The sequence below is a fragment of the Pollachius pollachius genome (genome assembly GCF_949987615.1).
Source record: "Pollachius pollachius genome assembly, chromosome: 5".
Lineage (NCBI taxonomy): Eukaryota > Metazoa > Chordata > Actinopteri > Gadiformes > Gadidae > Pollachius > Pollachius pollachius.
The window spans coordinates 25,138,096-25,148,282 of NC_136938.1; the positions used below are offsets into that span (position 1 = coordinate 25,138,096).

The 10,187-nt window shown below is 48.0% G+C and overlaps 2 protein-coding genes across 4 annotated transcripts in view; both read left to right on the top strand.

The window, feature by feature from the left end:
- LOC307075933 (insulin-like growth factor 1 receptor) overlaps positions 1–4,033 on the top strand; it is a 34,162-nt gene extending 30,129 nt beyond the window's left edge. The window contains exons 20-21 of the mRNA XM_079736695.1: positions 1,012–1,146; positions 1,366–4,033. Of these exons, the coding sequence (XP_079592821.1) occupies positions 1,012–1,146; positions 1,366–1,708 (478 nt within the window). The 3' untranslated portion in view covers positions 1,709–4,033. The remainder of the gene's footprint in view (positions 1–1,011; positions 1,147–1,365) is intronic.
- A 334-nt stretch (positions 4,034–4,367) lies between these two features.
- lrrc28 (leucine rich repeat containing 28) lies at positions 4,368–9,959 on the top strand. 3 transcript variants are annotated; one of them, XM_079737360.1, is made up of 10 exons: positions 4,368–4,411; positions 4,864–5,089; positions 5,249–5,289; positions 5,768–5,805; positions 5,942–6,079; positions 6,453–6,659; positions 7,024–7,126; positions 7,299–7,456; positions 7,883–8,024; positions 8,563–9,959. In XM_079737360.1, the coding sequence occupies exons 2-10, from the start codon at positions 4,922–4,924 to the stop codon at positions 8,630–8,632; spliced, it is 1,065 nt and encodes a 354-aa protein (XP_079593486.1). In that variant the 5' UTR covers positions 4,368–4,411; positions 4,864–4,921; the 3' UTR covers positions 8,633–9,959. The 3 variants fall into 3 exon arrangements, with proteins under 3 accessions (XP_079593486.1, XP_079593485.1, XP_079593487.1); XM_079737359.1 differs by lacking the exon at positions 4,368–4,411 and adding an exon at positions 4,429–4,543; XM_079737361.1 differs by lacking the exon at positions 4,368–4,411 and adding an exon at positions 4,504–4,666.
- Positions 9,960–10,187: the final 228 nt, after the last annotated feature.

Here is a 10,187-nt window from a genome sequence, read left to right on the forward strand (position 1 = left end):
GGTTACTGTGATTATAAGTAAGGGAAAACGTGTTGAACGCCGGTCATTAATGGGAAAATTAGCCCCGACAGGGCGAACCGAACGCCGACGGGAAGCGGAGGTTCTGCACCTGAAGGGGCGTATTTTCGATAATGACCGAAAAATAACTTCACGCGGTGTGTCTTTTTACAATTCGTTTGTTACCAGCATTCGTAGTGTTGACCAGCAGAGAAATAGTCTGCCAAAGACGTTGACGTCGCTGAGCAACCGAGTACGATGGGGTTGATAAGTTACCGGACTACTTGCGGAGTGATACGAAAGATGACAAAAAAATCCACTTTCCTTGACAGCGGTCATTATATGCTTGGCAACGGTGAATTATCAAAAACTAACTTCCCGCTGGAAGTTGTGAAGGCCCATGCGTTCACTATTACATATTACGCATATTACACGGCTCATTGAGAAGAGCCGTGTAACAATGTGTGTTAATATATACAGTCCCTTCAGAAAAATGCGGCGTTTTTTTGTGATTGTTGCGGCCAAAAATACTTGATTATGCGGCACATTTTCTTAAAAAATGCGATGAAATATGCGGCATGTTTATGCACTTTTATGCGATGAATTTGCGGGAACTTGCGAAAAAATGCGGGAACTTGCGAAAAATGCAGCTTTTCGATGACGTTCGCGTCGTGTAATTACGTCACTTCATAACGTTCCCATGGCAACAGGGGGAAATGGCTGCTCTTGTGTGAAGTAAGCGCAACATTTTTCAACTTTCTGCTAAGATATATGGGACTTTTTTGCAACGAATTGCGGGGATTAGGAAATCATGCAAGCCCCACATATTTCGCGCGGAAATCTGCAATTTATGCGGTGAAAGTGCGGCATATTTGAAAAAATGCGGCCCCCGCATGAATATGCGGACTTTGGCTGATTATGCGTTGAATTATGCGATCGCATGATCGCGGTTTTTTGGAGGGACTGATATATATGTGTGTTAACATACGTGTGTGTGTGTGTGTGTGTGTGCAGGTCGTTTGGCGTGGTGATGTGGGAGGTGGTGACCCTGGCGGAGCAGCCCTACCAGGGGATGTCCAACGAACAGGTCCTCCGCTTCGTCATGGACGGGGGGGTCCTGGAGAAACCGGAGCACTGTCCTCACCTGATGTGAGTCAGTCAGTCAGTCAGTCAGTCAGTCAGTCAGTCAGTCAGTCAGTCAGTCAGTCAGTCAGTCAGTCAGTCAGTCGCGCGACTTCTCCCTCTCTTTCTATCTCGCCCTCTCTTTCTATCTCTCAATAACAAGTCATCATGTCTAACATTAAAGATGACTGACCGTCCCTCCTCCTCTGTGTGTGTGTGTCTGTCTGTCTGTCTGTGTCTCTCTAGATTCGAGCTCATGCGTCTCTGCTGGCAGTTCAACCCCAAGATGCGCCCGTCCTTCCCGGAGATCATCGGCAGCGTGGAGGAGGAGCTGGAGCCCTCCTTCAGGGACCTCAGCTTCTTCTACAACCAGGCCACCCACACAGACACGCCCCCCACCCCCGCCCCCTCGCTGGCCCAGAGCCCCAAGACGCCTGGCTCCGCCCCCTCCACGCCGGACCCGCCCGTCTCCACCGTGGACATACAGCCGGCGGCCAATGGGGAGACGGGGGCGGGACTCCGGGGGCTGCCGTCGCCCGAGGAGTTGCCGTCGTACGCTCACATGAACGGACGCAAGAACAATTGTTGACCGAACCCCCAAACCCCCCCATCCCCTCACAGACGCAAACGCTTCCTCCGAAGGGAGGGAGGAGAGTTTCTCTCTCTCGTACGCAGAGAGTCTTAAGATGCTGAGCTACGGGGGCATGTCTTCAGTCAGACCCTCCAGTAGAGGCCATGAAGGACCGAAACACAGATGGTAGTTCTGCCTTATTGTTGCCAAAATGTATCCTCCATGTTTTTTGGGGGGGGGGGGGCGGGGGGCGTGTGTCTGACCCCCGTCGTCCAGTTCGACCCCGATTCTCCGCCGTCACCGTAGAGACCGGGCTTCAGAGCTGACGCACCAAGTGCCCGACGGACGAGCTACGAGCCATAGCGAGCGCTCGACCCCAGACTGGACGTCCGCCATGAAGAAACGCTCCGGGAACCGATCCACCATGGAAGAGGTCTGAACAGCGGACCCTCTGACATGACCAGATCCACGCCCGTGTCACCACTCCACCCGCTACAGAGCTCTGAGCCCAGAGAACCGCCTGCAGTGCGGAGTTCAGCACTCCAGAGAAGCACTCCACTCCCTGTAGCTCTATAGCCAGATCACCACTACTCTTCTTCCTGCCTTTACCTGGGGTCTCGTGTCTACAAAACCTGCTGCTATCTCCTCCCCCTTTCTTCCCCTTTTTTGGTTTCCGGTTTCAACTCGAACCTAAAGCCGAGCGTGTCGGCCGCGTGGGACCTGGCGTCGTCCGAGAGCGGTGCCGTCGGTGAAGTGGCGCCCCTTCATGTGAAGGCTGTGTCTTCATCCTCCTCTTTGCGTGGCTGGCAATTATCATCCTCTTCGTCATCCTCATCCTCCTTAAGGCCGTGGTCCAGAAGTGAGGTTCGGAGGGGGGGTAGACTCCCCCCCCACCATGGAGAGACCGCTGGAAGCCCCTCCCACTCCATCCTGGCCCCGCCCAGAGGGCCACCAGGGAATCATTTCAACGCTCCTTTCACTATAAAACGTTTCGAACTCGGAGGCTCCATCTTTTTTTTCTCTTCCCGACCGGAATATTTATTTTCCTTTTTTTTATGTATTTTATTTTATTTTCAGAATGTGTAAAATCACTGTACATGTAAATGACCTGCTAGTCTCTCCAACTCCTCTTCTTTGATTTTGTGCTCTTGTTGCTGTTTGTCAGCATCCATCTACCTCACTGTTTAGTTGTCAGAAACGGATGTCTACACTCCTCACATAAACACACACACAAACACATACTCTCGACGCCGGCCCGCAGTAACCCAGTCTGGCCAGCAGGGGGCAGCATTGTGGACGGGAGCCGCCTGCAGGCTGTAGCAGGGTGGAAGGTTACCATTGGGGCTCGGCCGTGCTGAAGTGCCCGCGGTCCAGCAGGGTCAGCTGATCCTACCGACCTGTCCAGAGTCCATGAGAGGGTATGGAGGGAAGTATGGTACAGCAGATGTTTTAAAGGATTATGAGATACGGGAAGGAGAGCTCCAGTTTCCCTGGGAAAACAAAAGACACATTTCTTTGTTTTTTGTTTTTGCAATTTATAAAATCTTTAAAGGAAAAAGAGTTACGTTTTCTGTTTTTTTGTTAAAAAAAAATCAATATTAAAAAAAAAAGAAAAAATCCCTGTTCTGTACAGATGTTTTTACGTTTTTTTATATAAATATATATGATGAAAGCATAAATATATCTTCTGTGGTTGAAAAGGATCAGTTTGAGGATGCAGAGTTTGATTTGTCATTTTCAGGCGTGCGTGTGTGTGTGTGTGTGTGTGTGTGTGTGTGTGTGTTGTGTGTGTGTGTCCGTCCCCATCATACTCTTAATGGCAGCCTGTTTAAGACGTGGACCAGTACAAAATGTGTTTCCTCGGACTGTCTACCATCTGACAACATGTGTGCGTCCCAGCCAATCCGATCCTGGCGGGATGGTGTTTTGTTTTTTAACAATCGGTTGGACTGATTGGCTGTTCAGATGTTCAAAGTAGTTGGCTGTCGACCAGACAACTCAGCCGGCCATGTCTGATTGGTCGCTGTGAAACGCACACATATATACACACACATGGGTGTGTGTTGGCTGTGTTCAGGTCGAGTCTGTTCGGACCTGTGATCAACTTGAAATCAAAACTTGTTCTGATTGTTGTTGGGTTTTTGTTTCGTTATTAATGACAGTAATTTTGTATGCGCAACCTGTGACTAAGCAGTAAAAGAATAATATATATTTTTTGTTTTTCCGTTTTGTACGTTTCTTTTGAAATAAGGTTGTATTGTCTACGGGCTGCTGTGAGTTCTGGGAATTATGGAGCAGCTGTTGGTTCATTGCTGTCTTTTTTTCTAAGAGTTTACCACATGACTTAAGGTGAATAAAAAACGTATGCAAAACTGTTTGAATTATTTGTGTTCTTTAGAAAACCAGAAACTAATAACTGTTCTCTTTAGTACCAAACATCCTCCCCATGTCCAGATGTCTTTAGATATACAACTGTAAAACAAATGTATACTACGGATTTATGACGGACTTAAGCCTAGAATAAGCTTAGCTTTTCGACCCACACTTAAATTTTATTTTTCTATGCTCAACTATGGCTTCAGAAACGGTAGGACTACAAAACGGCAGTTCAAAGAACTACAAACCCCAGCGTTCTGTGGAGTCAGCGTGGATGATGTCAGCGCGTTTACCTCCGTGGCTCGACGCCGATGCTAGGCTGCTAGGCTAGCAGCTCGTCGCCAGGTCAGATATAATGAAGGGTTTATGTGTCACAACAAGGGGTTAAACAGTAGTCTGAAGGGTGATGTGCTGTCGAAGCTCCCAGTCGTTCAGCGTGTTTGCAGTTAAATTTTGCTGAAACTGCTGGAGTTAATTGTGAGGGAATTGAAGACGCCAACATTAATAACTATACTAACTACTGTCATATTTTACTTCCATGTCGACTCTTAAAGATGTTAGGATATGATCTGGAGTTCTGAATATGCAGTTGTCTTCAAGGTCAAACACTTCTAATGCTGATGAATTCATCACTAGGGCTGGCTCTTTGCCTCTGTATTGAATTACTTACTAGTGATTGTAATTGGGTTAACACCCGAATCTAATTCAATAAATCAGATTAAAAAAACCTTCAGACTTTCAGTACAGTCGTTTACTTATCTTGGTTTAATTGTATACCATCTTCTTTCAATCAATAGCCTTATCATGCCATAGACTGAGAGGTTGTTCCCAGCATCTTCTTTCCCGGGACCAGCCATGGCCACTGAGCTCCACGAAGCCATCTGCATGGCCAAGCAAGAGCGCCACAAGAACCTGTTCCTCAACTACCGCAACCTCAACAAGTTCCCCGTGGACCTGCTGAAAGATGAGGGGCTGCAGTTCCTGGAGAGACTGTACATGAAGAGGAACTCTCTCACTACACTGGTACACTCACTCACTCACTCACACACACACACACCTTGTGTCATCTTGCTTTAACAATCTGGGGTCTTCCTACACTGACAACTAGAGTACTGTTCTCTCTCTGCCTGTCACCTTCTCTCTCTCTCTCTCTCTCTCTCTCTCTCTCTCTCTCTCTCTCAGCCTGAAAACCTCGCTCAGAAGCTTCCCAATCTGATTGAGCTGTAAGTTCTCCTGTTTGGTTATTATTAATTGTTCCCTAAATGCAGCATTGTTGGCCTAGAACAAGTGCTTCTTGTTGATGTAAGTCATGTACATTTTATTTGCATAGCCTTTCAGCACAGTTTTTCAGTCTCAACAGGTTTTAAAGGCAATATATTTATGACCCTATCCTCCCAAACGGCAAGAAAATTAAGTCCATAATTAACAATGAATAATTCTTGAGAAGGACTACACTCCCTCCAGGGATAGTTAGGGGTACAATGGGTGCCACCATTGCAAAATGCTATTGCACATTTAAAAAGTAATTAAAAATAAGTTTAGTCAGGATAACCGCAACCCACTAAAACAGATGTTAGTGTTGTGGTGTCTGTACTGTGAGCCCTTGGAGGTTCTGGTGTTGTGGTGTTCTAGCATGTGGCCAGCAGGTGTCGCCAGGGCTTCAGAAGCAGCCAAGTTGTTGAATGTTTGTGTTTTTTTCAGGTACCTCCACTCTAACAACATCGTGATGGTTCCGGAAGGTAAGTCCCCCTAAAAGTCAATGCTGTTAAAAATAAATCAGACAAAATTCACTCATGCTGATAAATCTTCAGTGTTCATCTATGAAACGAGTGTTTCTGAGTGTGTGTGTCTGTGTGTCTGTGTCCGTGTGTCCAGACATAGGAGAGCTGTCCAGGCTGAGGTCTCTTGATCTGAGTGACAACGCCCTCCTGTTCCTCTGTCCAGAGATTGGTCGACTCCGCTCCCTCCGGCATCTCCGATTGGCCAATAACCAGCTGGAAGCCCTCCCCTCAGGTACCGGCTTCTTTTTCTGTCTGTTTGTCTACCTGTCTGTCACTCTCTCGCTCCTACCTGTCTATCTACTATAGTGTTTCTCTACCAGTCTAACTTTTTACCCCTGTAACTATCCATCTATGTTTCTGTCTGTCTCTACCTGTCTCTCTCTCAACCTGTCTCTCTCTTTACCTGTCTTTCTCTCTGTTTGTCTCTCTACCTGTCTCTCTCTCTCTACCTGTCTGTCTCTCTACCTGTCTCTCTCTCTACCTGTCTGTATCTCTCTACCTGTTTGTCTCTCGACCTGTCTCTCTCTCTACCTGTCTGTCTCTCTCGACCTGTCTCTCTCTCTAACTGTCTGTCTCTCTACCTGTCTGTCTCTCTCCCTCCTCAGAGGTGGGGGAACTCCAGGAGCTGGAGTCATTGGACGTATCCCGGAACCGTCTGACCTGTCTGCCTGCGCGGCTCCATCGCTGTCGCTCTCTCCAGTACCTGACGGCAGACAGGAACCAGCTGAGACACCTGCCCCGACACCTGTGTCTCCTCACCGGCCTCAACGAGCTGTCGCTGGCCGCCAACCGCCTCACCAGCCTGCCGCCAGGTCAGCCCCCACTGGTCAAACGGGGAACTACACCATACACCCCAACATGTGTTTTTGGGGTGCGTGCGTGCGCCCTCACACCGAAAACAAAGCAAATAATCACACCGCTGGTTATGCCTTAAAACACTCAAACTGACACCCCTCCGTAGCCCACTTTGGCGAAAGTCGTCCGATCTTTGCAGAGCTGTCTGCATACATACCACCGGCCTCACATCAAGCTGTCCACTAGGTGGTAGACTTTCTCACCCCAAATGTACATAGACCGATGAGTAATTCTCGAAAAAAAGAGGCAGAGTCTTCGCCGTTTAAAGTATGTTGCTGATATAGAAATGCATCCATGTGATAAAGATTGTGTGTGTCTCAGACCTGGGGCGCTCCCGGGAGCTGCAGTTTGTGTATGTGGACAACAACGTGGAGCTGAAGGGTCTTCCGTCCTACCTCTACAGCAAAGTCATTGGCTGCAATGGGTAACGCACACAGACACACACATAAACACACAAACGTAAACACACATACACTTCAACATCAACATGGAAACACACACACCCACACACACACACACTTACACACACACACACACACAGAGCTTGCTATTTCTCTATGTGTGTGTGTGTGTAACTAATTGTGTGTCCCCTCCAGGTGCGGTACCTCAGACGTGCTCCCCGAGGGCGCGGCCGGGCTGGGGGTCCCGCCGCCCCCAGAGGTCAAGCTGCTGGCCTGGGAGTCTGAGCGCGTGGCTCCCCTAGAGGAGCTGGCCATGAGGAGCCTGCATCGCGCCCACCTCCACGACCCCCACGGTACCTGCAGGAAACACACCTACCTCCACCCTACCAAACGCACCCCCACTGAACCCACCCAGCCCCGGGATCCCCCCAGTAAACCCACATCAGAACCTCCACCTTCCCAAACAATACCTCCACTCAACCCCCATCAGAATGGACGTCTTCACAGCCTAACCACCACCAAACCCCATCAGAACCTCATCTGTTCCTCCGCTAAACAACGTCCGAACCTCAACCTCATCTCCACTAAACCATGTCAGAACCTCCGTCACACCTCCATTAAACAAAGTAACGTTATGGATCTTCTGATTGGCTAACGAACCCCTTTTTAGTGAAAGAAAAACCTTTGCTTATGGTGTAGTATGCACTTTGAATTCCTATGAAGATAACGTGTGTGTGTGTGTGTGTGTGTGTGTGTGTGTGTGTGTGCGTGCACTCCAGACCTGGTCCTGCCCAGGAGCCTTCAGGAGTGCTTGTTTTGTCCTCTGGGTCACTGTCCCCGCTGCGGTCAGCCCATGTTCACCTCCGCCTACCCCAAAGCCTTCCCCCTCAGAGACACCGCCCTGGGCGGGGTGCACCACAGGTCAGCTTCTACCAAACAACCATACATACGTCTACACAAACATCTCCCCTACACACAGACATACTGTACATACATACGTCTACACAAACATCTCCCCTACACACAGACATACTGTACATACATACGTCTACACAAACATCTCCCCTACACACAGACATACTGTACATACATACGTCTACACAAACATCTCCCCTACACACAGACATACTGTACATACATACGTCTACAAAAACATCTCCCCTACACACAGACATACTGTACATCTATGCATACGTACTGTACATCTAGACATACATTTATACATACGTCTGTGCAAACCATCACCCGTACATACGGACATCGATACATCAATACATGCATGCGTCCATACAAACAACCATAAATACATACAATCAGTTATACACACACACACACACACACACACACACCACATATCTATCTCTTAAAGCCATATCCCCCTCTCCATTCCTATATCACCATCCACTGATTAAACTGTCGTGTGTGTGTGTGTGTGTCTGTGTGGGGTCTCTCTCTCTAGATCCGCCGTGAGCTTCGTTGCCTACTGCTGCTCCATCCGCTGCCTGCAGCTGTTTGACCTCCAGGGATGACCTCACCTTTGGCCCCGCCCCCATGGTGTTGATTTGCATTTGTATTTCTGCTTTGCACTGTGACTGGTGGCTGTCTGACCCCCGGCACGTCGGCAGAACCACCGACGGCATGAAGGAGGCCACATTGATTGACAGACTGCCGTGGTGAGGTAGGCGGGGCCCATTGTGAAAGGGGTGTGGCCTGTGCGTGCCTTCATCCTCCCCATAAGCGTCGACGCACAGCGGGGCTGTGAAGGAATGACAGAATGACGCCCAACCAGTTTCCTCGTTGGACTTCAAAGTTGTGCATTACCAAGGCAACCTGTGACAACGATCATTCCCATGACCCTGGAGGGTTTGATAACGACCAGCCAATCCAAATGTCTGTCTGTACACAGATGTATTGTATGAAACATTACGGTCACTACGTTGAAAAAACATGATTTTGTTCATTCTGTTCAATGTTCACGAATGTATTGATGTATAGAGCCGACCGCAAGACTGAGCGCCTCAATATATTTTATTTAAACATGGGGAAGTTTCATATTACTTTTGTAATATAACAGGAGTTGCTTGTGCACGTTGTTAATGTGCACAATGTGTGTGTATTTTTGTGTGTGTGAGCTGTGTTCACATAAACCAGAAGGCATCATACAATATGTAACTTCAAGACAAGTCAATGCATCCACAAACAACAAGTTATCAGTGAACATTGAGACAAATTCAGCTTTTTCTCACTCCCGACGCACCCAAGACTCAACCTGGATTTACCCCAGACTCAACCTGGATTTACCCAACTCACCCAAGGCTCAACCTGGATTTACCCCAGACTCAACCTGGATTTACCCCAGACTCACCCCAGACTCACCCCAGACTCACCCCAGACTCACCCCAGACTAGCTCTAGACTCACCCCAGACTCAACCTAGATTAAATTTAGACTCACCCCAGACTCATCCCAGTTATCTGAAAACTGACATGCTGGATGTTATACAGAACATCTGGCCTACACTGCTTTTTGCCTTCAGGGACATAACATGTTATGTTAAAGTAGAATCAGTTCAACCTCAATCAGTTTAACCTGGTTTGTTAAAGTAGAATCAGTTTGAACCTGGTTTGTTGGAATAGAATCAGTTTAACCTGGTTTGTTAAAGTAGAATCAGTTTAACGTGGTTGTTTGGTTGAATCCTGATTCCGGTCCCCTGAGTTCTCCACTGGTGCCTGTTCTCTGCTGAAACACTGACGGAAATAAAGTGTGAGTGAGTTCGAGGTATTTTGTTGTCAACATCTACGCAAAACACACCGCCTGTTTTGAATGGCTTGTGTAGTTGTACTGACAGCTCAATGTCCATCATCTGTCAACACTCAGACAAATAAACAGATTTATTGTGTCTGTGGTTGTTTCTGAGGTTTGAGGAAACGCCTGTGCGATACTACACCAAATGCCAAATCAGTTGCATTTGTGGATCCAGTCTATGCAGCCAGAATATTTTAATGTCAACAACTTGGGAGTCAAATTTCAATTGGCAGAGCATGACAAAAGAGGAAGAGCACTTCCACAAGTCCACTTCTGCGTT